At 40.0% G+C, this 22,358-nt stretch overlaps 1 protein-coding gene across 4 annotated transcripts in view; it reads left to right on the plus strand.

Moving 5' to 3' along the window:
* The window catches only part of PSME3IP1 (proteasome activator subunit 3 interacting protein 1), a 45,663-nt gene that overhangs the window by 9,436 nt on the left and 13,869 nt on the right, over positions 1–22,358 (plus strand). For 3 of the 4 annotated variants that reach the window (XM_081216458.1, XM_081216460.1, XM_081216459.1), the window contains exons 2-6: positions 1,169–1,310; positions 1,808–1,906; positions 2,315–2,436; positions 7,676–7,809; positions 16,256–16,320. In XM_081216458.1, the coding sequence (XP_081072584.1) occupies positions 1,184–1,310; positions 1,808–1,906; positions 2,315–2,436; positions 7,676–7,809; positions 16,256–16,320 (547 nt within the window). In that variant the 5' untranslated portion in view covers positions 1,169–1,183. Of the gene's footprint in view, positions 1–757; positions 779–1,168; positions 1,311–1,807; positions 1,907–2,314; positions 2,437–7,675; positions 7,810–16,255; positions 16,321–22,358 lie in introns of those variants that run through there. The other variant, XM_081216461.1, reaches the window with a different exon arrangement.

Raw genomic sequence — 22,358 nt, forward strand, 5'->3', positions numbered from 1 at the left:
TCTGTAGTAGGCCTCTGGCTGGAGACATCAAGTAATGCTAAATCAGAAGTGTCCAGGTTGTGGGCTTTAGGTGGGAGCAACAGCTTCTGTCAATTGATTTGGTTTTCTTTCTAGTAAATTTAAAAATTTTCTCATTGTTGTTTCGTTGAACTAAATTTCAACAGTAGGATTTAGGCGGAGACTATTCTTTTGTTCTGCATGTTTGGATTTATTTTCTCAGTTTCCATTTTCGTCTTTACTAGAGAAAAATGTTTCATGAACATTCTCAGCACTGGAATTTGATATAGGAAGAAAGCTGAAATTGACATGTCCTTCTTCTCAAGGAGGATCCCTGGTTTCTGGGAAGGGGTATGGTGAAGTGGGTAAGAATATGAATTTTTGCTCTCAGGCCTGGCTTTGATTCTCAGCTCCACCATTCACCACATTTATCACCTTAGACAAATGACCTAACTTCTCTGGGCCTAAAGTGCATAAAGTGGTTGAGGTGATTGTGGGAATGAGAAAAAAGAAGGATGGAGGATAGAATCTTAACTGGGACAGATTTGGAGTTTACAGGGAGGAAGGTCAGGAAGAGATGAAAGAGGAGTCATTTTAGTAGAGTACAGAGGACATGGAACCTGAAGTGGGGAGATCTGGGTTCTTCTAGTCTTACTTTCTCCACTCGTGGTCTGTGTGCCTCTAGGCATATCACTTCCCTGCTGAATGGACTAGACTCATCTCTAAGCCTCCTTGAATATCCGAGTTTCTTCTTTCGGAATCTACTTGGAAATAAAAACAGGTGAATCAAGGTGGTGTAATATCCATGAAACAGGAATTTCAAGAAGGAACAATGTCAGCGCGCCCAGGAGGCCAATTTGTGTATATTAGAGGGACAGAGAAAAATCTGGAATGTAAAATTTATTGTGGCATATCATGAGAATTATTCCAGGTCCTCTCGCTGAGTTTGTAGATAACATAGATGTTGATAAAACTACTTGATACATTAGGAAAATGTAATCATGTGCTTTCATCAATGGTCTGTAAATTAAACTGCTTGAGGATTTCTCAATTCAAGGTTGAAAGGAATTTTGAGGAAGTCTATTGCTGGGGGAGACAGAGCTCAATCTTCTTGTTTCTCTTTAGAATTTTAATTGCAGTTCTCACTTGAAATGGTTTTTTTTTTTTGTAGACTGATTGTTCCATTATGGATGGAGGGGATGATGGTAACCTTGTTATCAAAAAGAGGTTTGTGTCTGAGGCAGAATTAGATGAACGGCGCAAAAGGAGGCAAGAAGAATGGGAGAAAGTTCGAAAACCTGAAGATCCAGAAGGTATAGAGGCTTGTAGACCTTTAATCCTTACAACCCTGCAAAGTGGGCATTAATGTCTTCGCTTTAGAGTAGAGAAACTGAGGCTCAAGGGACCTGTGTAAGGCCTCCATAGCTGGGAGCAGAACCAGGGTCCTCACATCTTTGCCTTTTCCACTCTGCCACACTGTCTTCCAGGAGATTCCGCTAGTCTATTCCATCTATTCAGGTGGATCCAGGATCTGAACAGCTGAGACTGCTGCTACCATGCAGGGTTTGGGTGGATCCCTCATCCAGTTAACTGTCTCAGGCCATGGGCCTATTAACATTGATAGTTGGCTTTGAGAACTGCTGGCCCCTCTCTGAGGTCCAAAGGGAAGCTGTGGACTTTGTACTATTTTTGTGTTATCTTTGCCCTCAGATCATGCAGAGACTTGACTTTATCTTTAAAATCCTTTGTGATTCCAAAATAATATGAAAGGATTCTAAAGTATGTTTTTTTCCCCCTCCCTTTCTTTCAGAATGCCCAGAGGAGGTTTATGACCCTCGGTCTCTATATGAAAGGCTACAGGAACAGAAAGATAGGAAGCAGCAGGAGTATGAAGAACAGTTCAAATTCAGTAAGCTTCAGAAAACACAGTGTCCAAGGGACTCTGCAGGGCCTTTTTGGTGCGCTTTTGCCCTGTGCAACACTTTTATTAACCAGCCATGAAATTGTCTTGATTATCTTTAGATAAAATTGTCTTTAGATGCTCATTTGGTGGAAAAGAGACAACTTTCTACCATCTAGACCACAATGAACATTTTTGTTTAGAACTCAAGATACCCATTTTAATTTTATGCTAATATCTAGTAATGGGAGAGATGCCTTGATTTTATGTCATGTTATCCAAAAGCTTTGGTGTTTACAAATTCTTCTAATCCCCTGAAGTATCTGCTATTATTAAAAAATAGGACAAGGAAAATTCTTATTTGACTATATTTTTCCTTTAGCCTGTTAAGTGTTCCTTGTTTAATTATTTCCTCAGAAAACATGGTAAGAGGCTTAGACGAAGATGAGACCAACTTCCTTGATGAGGTTTCTCGGCAGCAGGAACTAATAGAAAAGCAGCGAAGAGAAGAAGAACTGAAAGAACTGAAGGAATACAGAATATCCTTTGTACTTTGTGAGGAATGTATAAGGTGTCAGTTTCTCATCAACATCTATGCATTTTAGTTTCTTCATAAGTAGGATGAGGGTCTTCTGCCTGGTGATCTCTAGTTCCCTTTCAACACTGATGTTCCTAGGACTCTGAATAACTGGTAGTGATATGTAGAGTTATGTTGCGTGCAGGAATCTGTTGCAATCAAAAGTTCAGATCCTTTAGGATTAACTAAAGGCCTAAATCCTGATAGTCAGAACCAGGGTATTCTTGCCTTGTGGGATTAGACTCTGAAACAGGTGGGCGATGCAGTGAACCTCATCCAGGGGAGAAACTGGCTTCTACATTTTAAAAGGAAATGTTTAGCAGCCCTCCTGTGTCCTTTGTAAGACCTTCCCTACAGACACAGCCTGGTTTGTCCCCATAGGTGGGTAGAGAAAGCATCCAAGACTTTGCTTTGGTTCACTATTGCCTTTTTGGCATCCACTTGAATGTCTTAATAGACATCCTAGATGTAACTTGGCTGAATCAAAATTCTCAATTCCGTGCCTCATTACCCCGACCCTCATCACACCACCTCCCTCCCCACCCCACTCCCAATCTCTTCTTTTTCTGGTCTTCCCAATCTCAGTAATGGTACTCCTATACCCCCAGGTGCCTGGGCCAAAAACTACCTCCAAAATGTTCTCCAAATCTTGCATTTCTTGCTTTCTCTGCTGCCACTGCAGTCGTAGACCTTCTCTGGACTACTGTGACCATCTAATTGTCTCTGCTTCTGCTCTCCTCCCCCACAATCCATTCTCTAGACAATAGTCTGGGGAACTTTTGAAAACATACGTGGGATCATATCACTTTCCTGTTTGAAACATTAGTGGCTTCCTTTTGCATTTAGTCTTAAGTCTGCATTCTTTACCAGGTCCTACAAGGGTCTGCATGATTTTGGCCAACCCACCACCCTGTTGTATCTTGAACTACTCTTCCTCCTGTTTACTATACTCCAGCCTACTGGCCTTCTTTATGTTCCTCTCATACTGAGCTCTGTGAGGCATTTGCTGTTTCCTCAGCCTGGAATGCTCTGCCCTCACAGTTTACAAGGCTGGCATTTCATGACACTTGGGTCTCAGCTCCGTTACTCATAGAGCACCCCATCTAAAATTGTACCCACACCCATCACTGACTATAATGTCATTTATTATTTTTTATTTTTTTAACTTTTTTTTTTTTTTTTTTGCAGTACGCGGGCCTCTCACTGTTGTGGCCTCTCCCGTTGCGGAGCACAGGCTCCTGACGCTCAGGCTCAACGGCCATGGCTCACGGGCCTAGCCGCTCCGCTGCATGTGGGATCTTCCCGGACCAGGGCACAAACCCATGTCCCCTGCATCGGCAGGCGGACTCTCAACCACTGCACCACCAGGGAAGCCCTATAATGTCATTTTTTTAATGGTCTCTGTCACTACCTGAAAATCTTAATTTATATGCTTACTGGTTTGTGTGCTTCATTATTGCTGGAATATAAAGTAAGCTCCATAAGAACAAGGACTTGATCACCACTGATTTCTCCTGTGCTTGGCATATAGTAAGTTCTCAGTATATATGTGAATATATTAATGAATGACTCATAGGAGAGGTTAAAAGGGCCACCTTAGCTTTTTCCTTCTGTGAGAAAGCTAATTTGAGTATTTCATGCTTGTATGTTGAATAACCTCACTAGTGTGACTGAGCAGGCTTTACCTCCAAGATTGATGATATGACTGTGTGTATGTGCTAGTTGGTATTTTTTGCAGAGAGTGTGCAGTAGGTTCCATTAAAAAGTTATGTAGGAAAAAATGTGGACAGATTCCCAGGGATCTGGTTTAAGACAAGGTGACTGACAGTGATCGAGATAAGGCGGCAGCATGGTGCCGCAAAGCCTGCTCTGAACTGGTAGCGAAAGACCTGGCTTCAAGTCCCAGTTCTTCTTGTGGAATTCTGGTATAACACTAAGATAGGAGTTGATGGAAAGTCACACCTCCATCCCAACTGTAGGATTGAGCTTGATTTTTCTGAAGCTTCCCTCCCGAACTCCATTCCGTGGTGACCCCAGGATGATATTATGCATTGATATATCTGAGGTGGGCTGATATATGTATTGCATTGTTTCAGGCACCTGGCTTTTTCCTCTAAAGAAAAATATATTACACTCTCATTTGAATTATGTCTTGTTTCATGTGCTTAATTTGGTAGGCAAGCAAATAAGACAGAGTGTCTCCCAAAGCAGCATTTTGCAGAGTATTGTTGGTGTGGTATGAGTGTGAGAGGCCTTTCGGTTTTCAATTCAAAGGGAAGAATGAACAGGGCAGCCATGAGGCCAAAGATACTTTTCTGTCCTGGTAACATTACAGCACAATATTGAAGAGGCTTCAGGGGTATTAGCTTTTTAAAAATATATATACACATTTATTTTGTTTATTTTTATCTTTGGCTGTGTTGGGTCTTCGTTGCTGTGCGCGGGCTTTCTCTCGTTGCAGAGAGTGGGGACTTCTCATTGCGGTGGCTTCTCTTGTTGCGGAGCACGGGCTCTAGGTGCGCAGGCTCAGTAGTTGTGGCGCACGGGCTTAGTTGCTTCGCGGCATGTGGGATCTTCCTGGACCAGGGCTCGAACCCATGTCTCCTGCATTGGCAGGTGGATTCTTAACCACTGAACCACCAGGGAAGCCCAGGGTATTAGTTTTTATTGGAAACTTGGAACGTTCTGACTGTCTAGAAAAACTGAAGCAAAGCAAGCCTTCCAACCCACTGATGTGCTAATCCCAAGCATGCATGTAGCCAGAGTCATGTTGAAATAGGAATTGAAGGATTAGACATTTGTTTATTGAAGCTCTACATCAGGAGCTGGTTCTTGGCTTTGCTTGGTTGCTATAAAATGATACATTTTGTAATGTGATACTTGTGAATACAAATAAGCTATGGTTTGTGCCAGTGTAAACAACAGAACTCTTGTTTCTTTCAGGTTAGAGCAGTATTTATTAATATTACGTGTGTTTTAAAACAATGTGATTTTTTAAAAAATGCTCATCTAATGCATTCCATGAGGTTTTTGAGATGTGTTTGTGTATTTAAAGCATTTTAGGGGGAGAGGGACTTAGGGGAAAAAAGGGCTTATGCTTTGGATATGGATCGAAAATATAGGGCTTCCCTGGTGGCGCAGTGGTTGAGAGTCCGCCTGCCGATGCAGGGGACGCGGGTTCGTGCCCCGGTCAGGGAAGATCCCACATGCCGCGGAGCGGCTGGGCCCGTGAGCCATGGCCGCTGGGCCTGCGCATCCGGAGCCTGTGCTCCGCAACGGGAGAGGCCACAACAGTGAGAGGCCCGCGTACCGCAAAAAAATATATATATATATAACTACCACTTCCCTTCCTGCCCACCAAAAAAGAAGAGGTTGAGGGCTTTTCTTCACTTCAAAAGAATAGAAAGTTAAGTGTTGGTTTTTGTCTTTGTCTTGGTATTATAAATGTGTGGTTTTGTTATATTTTTTCCATTTTTGTTTTATTTTTCAATATTTAATATTAAGAATTTTCTTTGAGAGTTTCTTTCCTTTAGTGATGGAGTTGTAGGTAAAAATCACAGCATGCTCATTGGTTTTGGTATTCTGTACTAGAAGGATGAAATTTCTGTTTCCTTCATTTTTATTCTAAAAAAATGAACATTTAGTATTAACATATTATCAGTTTCCATGATGACCTTAAAAACATTAAATTGATGAAACTCAGAATAGTACTGAGCATTATGCATAATCTGTATTGAATATTACAAATGTTTAAGATAACTGGTGCCCATAAGAATCGAGTTAGTGTCTGAAGAGTGATCAGAATTAGAATTTCCTAATTTCTGGTACCCAATTTCTCCATTATTCAAAGATACAGGAATAGCTTAGACCATATACTCCTACCCCCACCCTTCTGGGCTGATAGTACATACTTCTTAGATATCTTGGGCACTAGATGTCACTATTGTTCCAGCAAGGCATTACTGCATCTTAAGTAAGATGTTCCAATACATGTTTCAGTACTTATCTGTTGATTGATATGTTGTGGGAGAGCATGAAAGGGAAGGAGGGGAGGGGGTTGGTGGAAAGAACAAAAGAAACTGGCAAAGCTTGAGGGCCAGAGATTGACATCAAGCATGAAAAAAGTATGTTACAAGTGAACTGGTTGTTTTATGCTTTTAAAACAACTTTTCAGTCCTGTGTTGTGTTGCATATGCACAGGGGTTTCTCATTTAATCATCTTGAGAGTGTTTAAAACAGGTTCCTGGGCCTCTGGAGGTCCTTATTCAGTAGGTTTGGGACAGGGGAGGGACTCTGTCTTTTAATGAGCCTTAAGGTGATTCTGATGTTGTCTTGCACCAGCAGAGTAGGAGTTAGTCTTCATGATGTCTAAAATTGAATGCCACTGGTAGTCATAGGACACTGCAAAATTTGATTTTACCCTTGGGGGAAAAAGCAAATATTTTTATGTTTTCAGGGAAGCTACATTTTTTCTGTTGCATTCTTCAAGGTCTTTGTTTTCTCCAGCAAGCATGATATTGGCCATGTCTTTGGTAATAGCAGGTTTTCTGGCCGTACTCAGATTTTCATTGAGAATCAAAGGGAAAAAGTTTGCTTCTCTGTATTATTTTGGGCTTGATTTGCTGTTTTCCTCCTAGTCACCTTTATTTATTTTTAAAAATAATTATTTTTTTGGCTGTGCCGGGTCTTAGTTGCGGCTTGCAGGATCTAGTTCCCTGACCAGCGATCAAACCCGGGCCCCCTGCACTGGGAGTGCAGAGTCTTAACCACTGGACCACCAGGGAAGTCCCTTCATTTCTTTTTTTTTTTTTTTTGCGGTACGCGGGTGTCTCACTGTTGTGGCCTCTCCTGTTGGAGCACAGGCTCCGGACGCGCAGGCTCAGCGACCATGGCTCACAGTCCCAGCCGCTCGGCGGCATGTGGGATCCTCCCAGACCAGGGCACGAACCCGCGTCCCCTGCATCGGCAGGCGGACTCTCAACCACTGCGCCACCAGGGAAGCCCCCCTTCATTTCTTTTTAAATCAGCTGGATTTGACTGGCAGAATAAGGAGGGGAGGGCATTTTTAAAATAAGTAGGTTGAACATTCCATGGCAGAGCTGAAGTGCTCACGGGTTATATCTGCCTTCCATCTCTTGATTTATCATTGTCCTGTTGTAGCTCTTCTTTTTGCTTAGTTTGACCCTTAACCTGTAACTCACAGTAATCTCAACAAGGTTGGAATTTCTCAAGAAAACAAGAAGGAAGTGGAGAAGAAAGTGGCTGTGAAACCCACAGAAACCAAGACCAAGTTCTCCCAGGCAAAGCTGTTGGCAGGAGCTGTGAAGCATAAGAGGTCAGCCCGAATTCACACAACTTTAATCTCCTTCTGACTGTGTGCTTTGAAATGCCAGATTAATGGTAGCCAGAGCAAAAGGTTACCTAAGCATAGGTCTTGGTGAAGTTCCTTTGGTGGTCTTACCTCTCTCTCCCCTACCAGATTTGGTGTCTTCTATATCCTTTGACCCTTGTCTCTCTGTTCATTCAACATAATAGCTACTCTTCATTGGATGCCTGCCATGTGCCAGGCATTGTGTTAAGTACTTTCCATGCATGATTTCTTTTATTCCTCTCAACAAGTCTGTGAAGTACAAGTTGTTATCAGATGAAGAGACTGAGAATCTCAGAGGTTGAGAACCTTTGTCCAAGGTCACAAAGTAGCAGGAGAGGTGGAGTTCAGTACTTGAGCATCTGTTTCTAGGCAAACAAGGTAGCAAGTTCTATGGAAGGATTTATATAGGGTGTAATGAGATCATGGAGGAGGAATAACTGCCTGGAGGTGGATATATGTGCTCATGTTGGGGAAGTTAAGGCCTTAGAAAGAAGAGATTGATTAGGTAAGACAGCTAGGGCTTTGACAGGCAGACGGGGATGCAGAATATCCCAGGAAGGGAGAAGAGCTGGGGCAAGAGCACTATGATCTGTAAGAACATGGCAGCTGTGACAGGGTTACACACCTGGCTGGGGCTCTGCTTGTTTGGTGTGGGGTGGCAGCACTGCCTTGTTTGCTCCTCTCTTTTCAAGTCTTGAAATGGCACCAAAGTGATTAAATCTGGTCATTTCAATTTGACCAACCCTACCACAGGCAAAAGGATGTTAAGCTTAAGTGCAGACTATTAGGAAAATCAATATGGTATATTGGCGACCAGCCACATGTTTTGAAGAAAGTGTGTTGATGCAGTTTTGTGGTTTGGCACACCTTCTGTCTGCTGATGTTCCCAGGAACATTGCTAGCAACGTTGCTTACATGTAAAAATGTTGTCATGATATAGCAGCCAAGGGGAGGACTCAGTAGCCTGAAAAGGGCCAGTTACCCCAGCCATGAATTATTCCTTTCAAGTTTTCATATAAGCTTTCTTGCTGGCCTAGTGTCTTTGAGGATTTGGATGTGGGTCAGTTGTACTGGGCTATACCAAGAAAGGGCTCTCTAGGTGGTCAGTTAGTTACCTCTCACTGCAAGGCAGTGTCTTGCTTCTAGCAGAATGTGTGTTGTAAGTAGCTCTCTTAGTCCTTAGATCAACTTTTATTAGATCATTTATTGTTGTTTTGTGTAGCAAGGTGATAAATTAATCTCCTGGGGCAGGAGTTCCTAATCTACCCAGCCTTGGGTTTATTAGAGTCACCTGAGAGTTTGTTAATACTGTAGATTGCCTCACACGAATTCTGTGTGGCTCAGTAAGTTTGGAATGAGGTCTGGAAGTCTAATTTTTAAAGTTCCATGGATAATTCCGATGCTTGGTGAAAGTCTGATGCCTGATGTATGTTATGAAACATAGTAATAAAACAAGCCCCCCTGAACCCATCACCCAACTTAAGACCTAGAGCATTATCAACAATATGAGTCTGCCTCTGTGCTCCTCCCCATTCTGTCTCTGTGCCTTGCCATCCTCATGCCAGTTTCCTATATCTAGTTTACCATTCTTCTGCCTTTCTTTTTTTTTTTTTTAGAAGATGTTGGGGGTAGGAGTTTATTAATTTATTTATTTACTTTTGCTGTGTTGGGTCTTCGTTTCTGTGCGAGGGCTTTCTCTAGTTGTGGCAAGCGGGGGCCACTCTTCATTGCAGTGCATGGGCCTCTCACTATCACGGCCTCTCCTGTTGCGGAGCACAGGCTCCAGATGCGCAGGCTCAGTAGTTGTGGCTCACGGGCCTAGTTGCTCCACGGCATGTGGGATCCTCCCAGACCAGGGCCCGAACCCATGTCCCCTGCATTAGCAGGCAGATTCTCAACCACTGCGCCACCAGGGAAGCCCGCCTTTCTTTAGTCTTAGTAGTTTTGGGGTTTTCTTTGTTTTTGTTTTTTGCTACCTATATAGGTACCCATAAACAATATAATAGCTTGCTTGTTTTGAACTTTATAAAAAATGATTTCGTTATATACACACCACCTTCTGTGAATTTGGTTTTTCAATCAAATTGTTTCTCTGATTGAAACAGTTGTGTGTGTGTGTATGTATGTGTATGTCCAGCTATAATTCATTCATTTTCACTGCTGTATAATAGTGCATTATTTGAGATACCAGAATTTGTTCATTCTCCTGTGAATGAATGTTTGAATTATGACAGATGGTGCTGACAGGTCAAGGACATGCTTTGTTACATATGTACATCTGTTTCTCTAGAGCTGTGTGTCCAATATGTTAGTCCCTGGGCACCTGTGGCTATCTAAATTAATGCAAACTAAATGAAATTTAAAATCCAGTTCCCTAGCCACACTAGTCACATTTTATTTATTTATTTATTTATATTATTTTTGGCTGTGTTGGGTCTTTGTTTCTGTTCCAGGGCTTTCTCCAGTTGCGGCGAGTGGGGGCCACTCTTCATCGCGGTGCGCGGGTCTCTCACTGTTGCAGCCTCTCTTGTTGCGGGGCACAGGCTCCAGACGCGCAGGCTCAGTAGTTGTGGCTCACGGGTCTAGTTGCTCCGCAGCATGTGGGATCTTGCCAGACCAGGGCTCGAACCCGTGTCCCTTGCATTGGCAGGCAGACTCTCAACCACTGCGCCACCAGGGAAGCCCCACACTAGTCACATTTTAAGTATTAAATAGCTACATGTTGCTTGTGGCTGCCCTACTGGACAGCACAAATACAACAATAAAGTGATTTATAAAATAGTATCTCCTTATGGTCTTAATTTGCATTCCCCGTTAACAAATGTAGTTGACGTATCATATGTTGATTTGCCATTCATGTGTCCTGTTGTGTGGAAGGTCTGTTCATTTATATTGCCATTTTTCTACCGGGTTATTTGTATTCTTCTTATTGATTCATAGGTTTTGTTTGTTTTTAAACATGGTCCTGATATTTTTTTCCTCCAGTTTATAGCTTATCTTTTTACTTTAAAGTGGTCAAATATATTTAATTTTAAGGTGGTCAGTTTTTTAAAAATTGAGATATAATTGACATGTAACACATTAATTTCAAGTGTACAACATAATGATTTGATAATAATATGAGATATATATACATATATATATAGTGAAATGATCCCCATAGTAAGTCTAGTTGACATCCATCACCACACATAGTTACACATTTTTTTTCTTGTCACGAGAACTTCTAAGATCTGTTCTCTTAGCAACTTTCAAATATACAATATAACATCATTAACTATAGTCACCATGATGTACATTACATCCTCCGTACTTATTTATTTTATAACTGGAAGTTTGTACCTTTTGAAGGTGGTCCATTTTAAGGTGGTCAAATCCATTAATATTTTCTTTTTATGGTTAGAGCCTTTTATATTTTGTTCAAGAAATTCTTTCTACCCTGAGGTCATAATACAGTTTTTCTTGTAAAAGTTTTAGAATTTTTGTCTTTCACATATTAGTCTTTAATCTATCTGGAATTGATTTTTGTGAAGGGTATGAGGTAGGGATCACATTGCAATTTTTTCTTCAAATGAAAAGCCAATTTTCTAGCAATTTACTAAATACTTCTGCCTTTCCTCAGTGATCTTCGGTGTCACCTCTGTCTTATAACAAGTTTCCATACCTATACGGGTTTGTCTGTGGATTCTTTTTTCTGTTCCTAGGATCTGTTGGACCAGTATCACTCTGTGTAATTACTGTAGCTTTGTACAGATATTGATATCTGGTAGAGGAAGTCCCCTTACATTCTTCTCAGGGATGTCTTGTCTATTCTTGGCCACTTCATTCTTCCATATAAATTTTAGTTTTAGTTTAAATTCTTTAATAATCCCTATTGGGATTTTTATTGGAATGTTATTAAATTGCTTGATAAATTTATGGAGAGAACAGATGTTTATGGATTTGAGTCTTTATCTATGGCATATATCTACATTTATTTGTTTCCTTTAATTAAAGTCATCCAATAAAGTTACAGTTTTGTTGTTTTTTTCCCCCAAAAGAGTTGTACACGTCTTTTGTTAGATTTATTCCTAGTTTTTTTTTTTTTTTTTTTTTTTGCGATACGCGGGCCTCTCACTGTTGTGGCCTCTCCCGTTGTGGAGCACAGCCTCTGGACATGCAGGCTCAGCGGCCATGGCTCACGGGCCTAGCTGCTCCACGGCATGTGGGATCTTCCCGGACCGGGGCACGAACCCGTGTCCCCTGCATCGGCAGGCAGACTCTCAACCACTGCACCACCAGGGAAGCCCATATTCCTAGGTATTTTATATTTTTTTGGTTGCTGGTGTATAAAAGTGCAATTGATTTTGGGATATTTACATCCAGCCTCGCAATTCTTATTAACTTTAATAATAACTCTTATTAACTTTAATAATTTATCAGTGGATTCTTTGAAATTTCTATGTAGAGAGTCACCATTTGTGAATAATGACAGTTTTATTCTCTTCCTTAATACCTTTTAGTTCCTTTTTCTTATCTTATTGTGCTGGCTGGGACCACCAGTAAAATGTTAGAAAGAAACAATTACTGCACACATCCTTGTTTTATTTCTAATTTTAAACAGAATGTTTAACTTTTTCACCACTAAGAATAATATTTATTGTTTTTGTTTTTTCAGATATCCTTTAAGGTTAAGGAAGTTTTGTTCCTAGTTTCAAATAAGAGGTTTTTTGGTAGCCATGAGTTGTTAAATTTTGTCAATTTTTTTGTGCTTTTGAATTGATAAAATAAATTTTTCTTTTTTACTGTTACAGTGAAAAAATAAAGATTTTTCTAATGTTGCATTCCTGGTGATAAACCCAACTTGTAGTGATGTATTTTCTTTTCTTTTTTTTTTTTAAACTCTGCTGGATTTGGTTTGCTAATGTTTTGTATAGGTTGTTGCATCTGGAATCATGATGGAGACTGGCCTGTATTTTTTTTTCCCCCACTTTATCTGATTTTGATGTGTAGATTAAACCTAGCTTCACAGAATGATTTAGGGAGTGTTCCTTCTTTTTCTGTTTTCTGGAGGAGTTTCTGTAGGATAGTAGTGTTCATTTGTGGCAGTTTGGTAGAACTCTATAAAATCACTTTGGTCCCTGTTCTCTCTCTTTTTTTTTTTTTTTTTTAAAGATGTTGGGGGTAGGAGTTTATTAATTAATTAATTAATTTTTGTTGTGTTGGGTCTTTGTTTCTGTGCGAGGGCTTTCTCTAGTTGTGGCAAGCGGGGGCCACTCTTCATCGCGGTGCGTGGGCCTCTCACTATCGCAGCCTCTCTTGTTGCAGAGCACAGGCTCCAGATGCGCAGGCTCAGTAGTTGTGGCTCACGGGCCTAGTTGCTCCACGGCATGTGGGATCCTCCCAGCCCAGGACTCGAACCCATGTCCCCTGCATTAGCAGGCAGATTCTCAACCACTGCGCCACCAGGGAAGCCCCGGTCCCTGTTCTTTTAACTTGTGATTATAGGACTATCTGTGTTTTTCCATGTCTTTTTTTTTTTTTTTTGCGGTACGCGGGCCTCTCACTGCTGTGGCCTCTACCGTTGCGGAGAACAGGCTCTGGACGCGCAGGCTCAGCAGCCATGGCTCACGGGCCCAGCTGCTCCGCGGCACGTGGGATCCTCCCAGACCGGGGCACGAACCTGTGTCTCCTGCATTGGCAGGCAGACTCTCAACCACTGCGCCACCAGGGAAGCCCTTCCATGTCTTTTTGAGTCAGTTTTATTTAGTTATATTTTCTGGGAATTTGCTCATTTTGTCTTTTTTCAAGTGTGTTAGCTAAATTGTCAGTATTCCTTCTTTTTCTGATTGCTGTTCTGTCTGTAATTGTCCTTTTTTCATCCCAAATATTGATGAATTATACTTTTATTCTTATTTTCACTATTTTCATGAGAGGGTAGTCTCAGTTTTATTAGTCTTTTCAAAGATCTTTTGGGTTTACTTCTTTTCTTTCTATTTTATTAATTTTTGCTCTTTAATATCTTCTACCTTCTTTGGAATATTCTTTACTTTCTTCAAACTTATACTTTTATTATTTCTGTTATAAACAACTGTCAGATACCAAGCTAATTAATTTTCAGCTCATTTCAGTTATAAGCATCTAAAGCTATAATTTTTCCTCAGCTTTCATTGTATACAATTTTGTATTTCCAACTAAGTACTTTTAAATATCCGTTATGATTTCTTTGTTGACTCATGAATTAGAAACATTTTTTTAAATTTCCAAACATATTGAAGTAATTTAACCATATTTCACTGGTTCTAAGATGAACCTGTTTCTCCCTCACTTTTTTTTTCCTTTTTTTTTTTTTTTGCGGTACGCGGGCCTCTCACTGTTGTGGCCTCTTCCGTCGCAGAGCACAGGCTCTGGACGCGCAGGCTCAGCGGCCGTGGCTCACGGGCCCAGCCACTCCGCGGCATGTGGGATCTTCCTGGACCGGGGCACGAACCCGTGTCGCCTGCATTGGCAGGCGGACTCTCAACCACTGCACCACCAGGGAAGCCTCTCCCTCACATTTTAATACGTTATAGTCAGTGGTGTCTTAGAGTCTATGAAACATGATCTTTATCTTTTGTTATCAGTTTCTCCCTTAATTGCATTATGGTTTATATGTGCTGATTCTTTTGAAATTGCTTTAGACTAGCTTTGTGACCTATTCCTGAGATTAATTTTTGTGAATGTTCCAAGTTGAGGAGAATCTGTGTTTTGTAATTGTTTGTTGTGGGTTCTATGTAGGTACAACAAAACAAACTAATTGATTGTATTGTTCAGATCGTCTGTTTCTTTACATATTTGTCTGCTTGTTCTATCAGTACTTGAGGGGAGTTTTTGAAATCTCCCAGTATAGTAATGATTTCTTGATTTTTTTTAGTCTGTTGAACATAGTATATTTTTAAGCTCTTTTAGAAGCATAGATGTTCAGGATTGTTATTTCTTCATAGTGAATTAAACTTTGTTTCATTATAAACTAACCTCCTTTATCCCTTATAATACTTTTGGTCTTAAAGTCTATTTCCTTAATATTAATATAGGTACCCCAGTCTTCTTTGGGTTAGTGTTTGCCGTGGTTAACTCTTTTTCCATTCCTTTACTTTCAGTCTTTCTGGGTCTTAAGTTGTTTGTTTTGCTTCTAAATTTTTAGGTGTGTCTCATAAATAGCTGATTTAAATTTTAGTCTGTTAAACTCTCTTTATAGGTAGGCTTGGATGTATTAGGATTTTTTATACAATTTCTACTATCTTTTTTAAAAATTAATTAATTAATTTTTTGGCCATGCCACATGGCTTGCGGGATCTCAGTTCCCCAACCAAGGATTGAACCTGGGCCGTGGCAGTGAAAGCCTAGAATCCTAACCATTAGGTCACCAGGGGACTCCCCAGCTTCTACTATCTTAATGTTATTTGTCTTTTTACTTAAAAATTGTTTTTCCATGTATTCTTTTTATAAAAATTGATTACAATTTTAAAATCTTCTATTCGTTTTCTTTTCTTTCTACTTGTTTGGATTTTTGTATTTTATTTCTATTCATTTGGTGGCTTACCTTGCAATTTATCAAGAATACTTAGTAAAACCTAAAGTAAATAGCTTTCTTACTTCCCTGCAAAATTATCCATGGGCCTTAGAACTTTTAGCTAGAGTCACCTTCTTCCTTCCTTACATGCTGTCCAGAACTTTAGCATGGTCATGTTTAACACCACAAATTAGATGCTGTTTTTTTATATAGACTGTTTGTTTAGATTGTTATTTACAAGTTTCTTTGTTCACCATCCCTTCCTTCTGGGATTAAGGCCTTCCTCCTGGGACCATTTCCTTCCTCTTTGGAGTGCATTCTTTTTTTTTTTTTTTTTTGACCTAAATTTTTTATTAGGTAAGAATTTACAAACATTACTTAATATTAGTGGTAACAGTGGAGCTGGAGAGCATTGTGCCTTCTAGCTGCATGGCGAGAGAAGTAAATTCTCTAGATATTCTTTTAGTGAAGGTCTTTTGGGTGACTTTCAGAATCTCTAGCCTGTCACTAAAGATATTTCCTTCAATCTTTAATAACTTAACTAAATTTTTGTCATATATAAACATGTCCAGATATTCTTGAAGTCCATTTGTGGTTCTAACCAAGATGAATGATGACAACAAAGAATCTGATGTTTTGGTGATGCTTGAAGATGTAATGCTTCACCCCTTGAATTGGTCAGAGGTTTAAATTATCTTTATAACAATAATATAACTGGAAGGAGATTAAGAACCTGAAATGAAGACTTTTCATTTCAGATCATCTCAGCTCCTTGAGGCTGCCTAAGACCCATATAAATAGTCATTGGAGCTCCTGATTCCCAAAGTTTGATCCCCAAGATTGGACCTAGCTCAAATCACCATATTTTTTTTGTTACAGCTCAGAGAGTGGCAACAGTGTGAAAAGACTGAAATCGGACCCTGACCCAGATGACAAGAATCAAGGTGGGTGGCAGCTTTCATTTCGTTCTTTACTCATCATATACGTGAACCATGGTAAAAGGCTGGAATGCATTGTATCTGTGGAGGAATGCGTGCATCTCTAAGCAAACCTACCTAAACTTAACTTAGGAAACTGTTTTAGACCGTGCAGGATTTAAACCTAGCAATATGTCAGCTGCCCTGCAAAGTAATATGTTAGAAACCAGTGGAACTGATAAATGACAATTGTGTTGTTCCAGGAGCGCTTACAAAGCCAAAGCCCTGGTCATATCACCTCTACTCACAAAGAGTTTTTCTCTGTCTCCCTTAAATGTCAAGTTTCTTCATTTCACCTGGCTGGCTACCAGTGAGAGGTAGAATGCCTGGCTCCTGCTGTTGGTTGGATTGGATTGAACCAAGAGGCTACTAAATACAGTTTCCAGGAGTACACTTTCTTTGGTGGTTCCTTTTATTTGATCAAATCTGCTACTGTATTAAGTGGCACAAAGTTATAAGTGAAAGTGAGTGTTACTCAGGACTGAATCAAGGATAAGAAATTCAAGAGTGTTTTCAGTTCTTCTACTCCTGACTCCCTGTGGAATTGAGACTCTGAGCTGAACTCAAAGGGTCATCGATAAAACAGGGCTTACATTTATTTCTCTGTCACACAAAAAAATGGATATTTTAAAATATATTTTGTTCTTTCAAAAAAATTATGATTATTTAAAAAAGTATATCCACTGAACTCCAGTAGTGGTGAACTGTTGCTGATATCTTTTTACTCTAGAATTTACTTTTGAAAAAGATATTAAGCGAAGAGCCTCCCTTCTACCTGTATGTCCTCTTCCATCCAATTCTCCTTCCCAGTGGGAAATAGTATTATATATTTTTAATGTATGTATGTATATATCCAGAGCTATTCTATGTATGTATAAGCAATTACACATATTCTCTTTTTTTAAAGTATTTTATTATAGATAACTTAAAATATATTCAAATATTGAGATGATAGTATAATGAACCCCATCATGTACCTTCAACAGTTTTTTTTTAATTAATTTATTTATTTTTGGCTGCATTGGGTCTTCGTTGCTACGCACGGGCTTTCTCTAGTTGCGGCGAGCGGGGGCTACTCTTCGTTGCAGTGCGCGGGCTTCTCATTGCGGTGGCTTCTCTTGCTGTGGAGCATGGGCTCTAGGCACACAGGCTTCAGTAACTGTGGCATGCAGGCTCAGTAGTTGTGGTTCACGGGCTTAGTTGCTCCGTGGCATGTGGGATCTTCCCAAACCAGGGCTTGAACCCTTGTCCCCTGCATTGGCAGGTGGATTCTTAACCACTGCGCCACCAGCGAAGTCCCAACAATTTTTAACACATGTCCAATCTTTTTTTTTAAAGAAAGTTTTATTTATTATTTATTATTATTATTCTTTTTTGGCTGCGCTGCACGGCTTGCAGGATCTTAGTTCCCCGACCAGGGATTGAACCCAGGCCACGGCAGTGAAAGTGCTGAGTCCTAATCACTGGACCGCCAGGGAATTCCCCATCCAATCCTATTTCATTTAAATCTCCCAACTGTAGTATTTTGAGGCAAATCTCAGGCATCACATTATTTCATCTGTAATTCTTCTGTATGTATCCCTAAAAAAATAAGGGTTCTTTGTTTTTTTTTAACATAATTGCAATACTATTATCACACCTGAAATAATTATAATAATTCCTAAATGTTATCAAGTATCAGATTAGTATTCATTTTCCTCAGTTTTCCCATACATTTTTTTCTTAACAGTTGATTTTTTTTTTTTTGCGGTATGCGGGCCTCTGACTGTTGTGGCCTCTCCCGTTGTGGAGCACAGGCTCCGGACGCGCAGGCTCAGCGGCCACGGCTCACGGGCCCAGCCGCTCCGCGGCACGTGGGATCCTCCCGGACCGGGGCACGAACCCGTGTCCCCTGCATCGGCAGGCGGACTCTCAACCACTGCGCCACCAGGGAAGCCCTGATTTTTGTTTTTAAGATTGAAATGCAACACTGTGATCACTTAATTGTTTTTTTAAATTGTATTGAAGTAGAGTTGATTTATAATATTGTGTTAATTTCTTCTGTACAGCAAAGTAACTCAGTTATACATATATATTTTTCATATTCTTTTCCATTATGGTTGGTCACAGGATATTGAATATAGTTCCCTGTACTATATAAAAGGACCTTGTTGTTTATCCATGCTATATATTAATAGTTTGCCTCTGCTAATTCCAAACTCCCAATCCATCCCTCCCCCATCCCACCTTACCCTTGGCAACCACAAATCTGTTCTCTATATCTGTGAGTCTTTTGTTGTTTCATAGTTATGCTGATGTGTGCCATATCTTAGATTCCACATATAAGTAGTATCACGTGGTATTTGTCTTTCTCTTTCTGACTTACTTCACTTAGTATGATAATCTCTGGGTTCACCCACGTTGCTGCACATGGCTTTATTTCATTCTTTTTTTATGGCCGAGTAATATTCCATTGCACGTGCGTGTGTGTGTGCGCGTGCACCACCATACTGTTTTCCATAGTGGCTGCACCAATTTACATTCCCACCAACAGTGTAGGAAGGTTCCCTCTTCTCCACACCCTCTCCAGCATTTGTTATTTGTAGACTTTTTAATGATGGCTACTCTGACCAGTGTGAGGTGGTACCTCATTGTAGGTTTGATTTGTATTTCTGTAATAATTAGTGCTATTGAGCATCTTTTCATGTCTGTATGCCTTCTTTGGAGAAATGTCTGTTTAGGTCTTCTGCCCATTTTTGGATTGGGTTGTTTGGTTTTTTGTTGTTTGGTTGTATGAGCTGTTTGTATATTTTGGTAATTAAGCCCTTGTCCATCACATCATTTGCAAATATTTTTTTCCCAGTCCATAGGTTGTCTTTTCATTTTATTTATGGTTTCCTTTGCTGTGCAAAAGCTTGTAAGTTTGATTAGGTCCCATTTTTTTAATTTTTGCTTTTATTTGTATTGCCTTGGGAGACTGACCTAAGAAAACATTGGTACAATTTATGTCAGAGAGTGTTTTGCCTGTGTTTTCTTCTAAGAGCTTTATGGTGTCTTGTCTTATATTTAATTCTTTAAGCCATTTTGAGTTTATTTTTTTGTATGGTGTGAGGGTGTGTTCTAACTTCATTGGCTCTAGGCATGCGGGCTTCAGTAGTTGTGGCGCGTGGGTTTAGTTGCTCTGCAGCATGTGGGATCTTCCCGGATGGACCAGGGCTCGAACCTGTGTCCCCTGCATTGGCAGGTGGATTCTCAACCACTGCACCACCAGGGAACTCCCACATACTGATTTGAGTATGTTGAACCATCCTTGTGACCCTGGGATGAATCCAACTTGGTTGTGGTGTATGACCTTTTTTATGTGTTTTTGGATTTGGTTTGCTAATATTTTGTTGAGAATTTTTTTTTTTTTTGCGGTATGCGGGCCTCTCACTGTTGTGGCCTCTCCCGTTGTGGAGCACAGACTTCGGACACGCAGGCTCAGTGGCCATGGCTCATGGACCCAGCCGCTCCGCGGCACATGGGATCTTCCCAGACTGGGGCACAAACCCGTGTCCCCTGCTTCAGCAGGCGAATTCTGAACCACTGCGCCACCAGGGAAGCCCCTGTTGAGAATTTTTGCGTCTATATTCATCAAAGATATTCGCCTGTAATTTTCTTTTTTTGTAGTGTCTTTGTCTGGTTTTGGTATCAGGGTGACGGTGGCTTCATAGAATGTCACCCCATTGGGAGTGTTCCTTCCTCTTCAGTTTTTTGGAAGAATTTGAGAAGGATTGCTATAAGGTCTTCTTTCTATATTTGGTTAATTCCCCAGTGAAGCCATCTGGTCCTGGACTTCTGTTTGTAGGGATTTTTTTTTATTACAGATTCTATTTCATTTCTAGTGACCGGTCTGCTCAAGTTATTTGTTTCTTCTTGATTCAGTTTTGGTGGCCTGTATGTTTGTAGGAAAGTTGAACATTTCTTCAAGGTTGTCAAATTTGTTGGCATATAATTGTTCACAGTATTCTCTTATGGTTTGTTGCACTTCTGTGATATCTGTTATGATTTCTCTGCTTTCACTTCTTATTTTGTTTATTTGGGTCTTCTCTCTTTTCTTCTTGTCAAGCCTGACCAGAGGTTTGTCAATTTTGTTTACCCGTTCAAAGAACCAGCTCTTGGTTTTATTGATTTTTTTCTATTTTTTAAAAAATTTCCATTGTATTTATTTCCTCTCTGATCTTTCTTATCTCCTTCCTTCTGCTGACTTTAGGTTTTGTTTGTTCTTCTTTTTTTTCTAATTCTTTTAGGTGGTGGATTATGGTGTTTATTTGAGATTTTTCTTGTTTCTTAAAGAAGGCCCCTATATTGCTATGAACTTCCTTCTAAGAACTGCTTTTGCTGCATCCCATGGATTTTGTATGGTTGTGTTTTCATTGTCATTTGCCTCAAAGTATTGTTAAATTTCTTCTTTGGTTTCATTGTTGATCCATTGGTTTTTTTAATAGCATGTTGTTTAGTCTCCACGTAATTGTTTTTTTGTTTTGTTTTGTTTTTGTTTCTTTTTCAGTGGTTGATTTTTGGTTTCATGCTATTGTGGTCAGAAAAGATGCTTGAAATACTTTCTGTACTCTTAAATTTGTTTAGGCTTGTTTTGTGCCCAGGTCAACCCTAGAGAATGTTCCATGTGCACTTGAAAAGGATGTGTATTCTGCTTTTTTTGGATGTAATGTCCTGAATATATCAATTACGTCTAACTGTTCTATTCTATCATTTAGGACCTCTGTTGTTTTATTGATTTTTTGTCTCAAAGATCTGTCCATTGATATGAGTGGGGTGTTAAAGTCTCCTACTATTGTTGTATTCCTGTCAGTTTCTCCCTTTATGTCTGTTAGTATATGTTTTATGTATTTTGGTGCTCCTATGTTGGGTGCATATATGTTGACAAGTATAATATCCTCTCCTTTTATTGATCCTTTTATCATTATATAGTGTCCTTCTTAAAGGCTATTTTGTCTGAGTATTGTGACCCCCGCTTTCTCATCATTTCTGTTTGCATGAAAGATGTTTTTCCATGCCCTCACTTTTAATCTGTGTGTGTCCTTTGCCCTAAAGTGTGTCCCCTGTAAGCAGCATATTGTAGGCTCTTGTTTTTTATCCAATCTGCCACCCTGTGCCTTTATAAAAAATTTTTTTAACTTAATTTTATTTTTTTATACAGCAGGTTCTTATTAGTCATCAATTTTATACACATCAGTGTATACATGTCAATCCCAATTGTCCAATTCATCACACCACCATTCCCAGCCCCCCGCGGCTTTCCCCACTTGGTGTGCATACGTTTGTTCTCTACATCTGTGTCTCAACTTCTGCCCTGCAAACCGGTTCATCTGTACCATTTTTCTAGGTTCCACATATGTGCGTTAATATACGATATTTGTTTTTCTCTTTCTGACTTACTTCACTCTGTATGACAGTCTCTAGATCCATCCACATCTCAACAAATGACCCAATTTCGTTCCTTTTTATGGCTGAGTAATATTCCATTGTATATATGTGCCACATCTTCTTTATCCATTTGTCTGTCGATGGGCATTTAGGTTGCTTCCATGACCTGGCTATTGTAAATAGTGCTGCAGTGAACATTGGGGTGCATGTGTCTTTTTGAATTATGGTTTTCTCTGGGTATATGCCCAGTAGTGGGATTTCTGGATCATATGGTAATTCTATTTTTAGTTTTTTAAGGAACCTCCATACTGTTCTCCATAGTGGCTGTATCAATTTAAATTCCCACCAACAGTGCAAGAGGGTTCCCTTTTCTCCACACCCTCTCCAGAATTTGTTGTTTGTAGATTTTCTGATGATGCCCATTCTAACTGGTGTGAGGTGATACCTCATTGTAGTTTTGATTTGCATTTCTCTAATAATCAGTGATGTTGAGCAGCTTTTCATGTGTTTGTTGGCAATCTGTATGTCTTCTTTGGAGAAATGTCTATTTAGGTCTTCTGCCCATTTTTGGATTGGGTTGTTTGTTTCTTTAATATTGA

This window comes from Mesoplodon bidens, assembly GCF_964165515.1.
Source record: "Mesoplodon bidens genome assembly, chromosome: 18".
Classification (NCBI taxonomy): Eukaryota; Metazoa; Chordata; class Mammalia; order Artiodactyla; family Ziphiidae; genus Mesoplodon; species Mesoplodon bidens.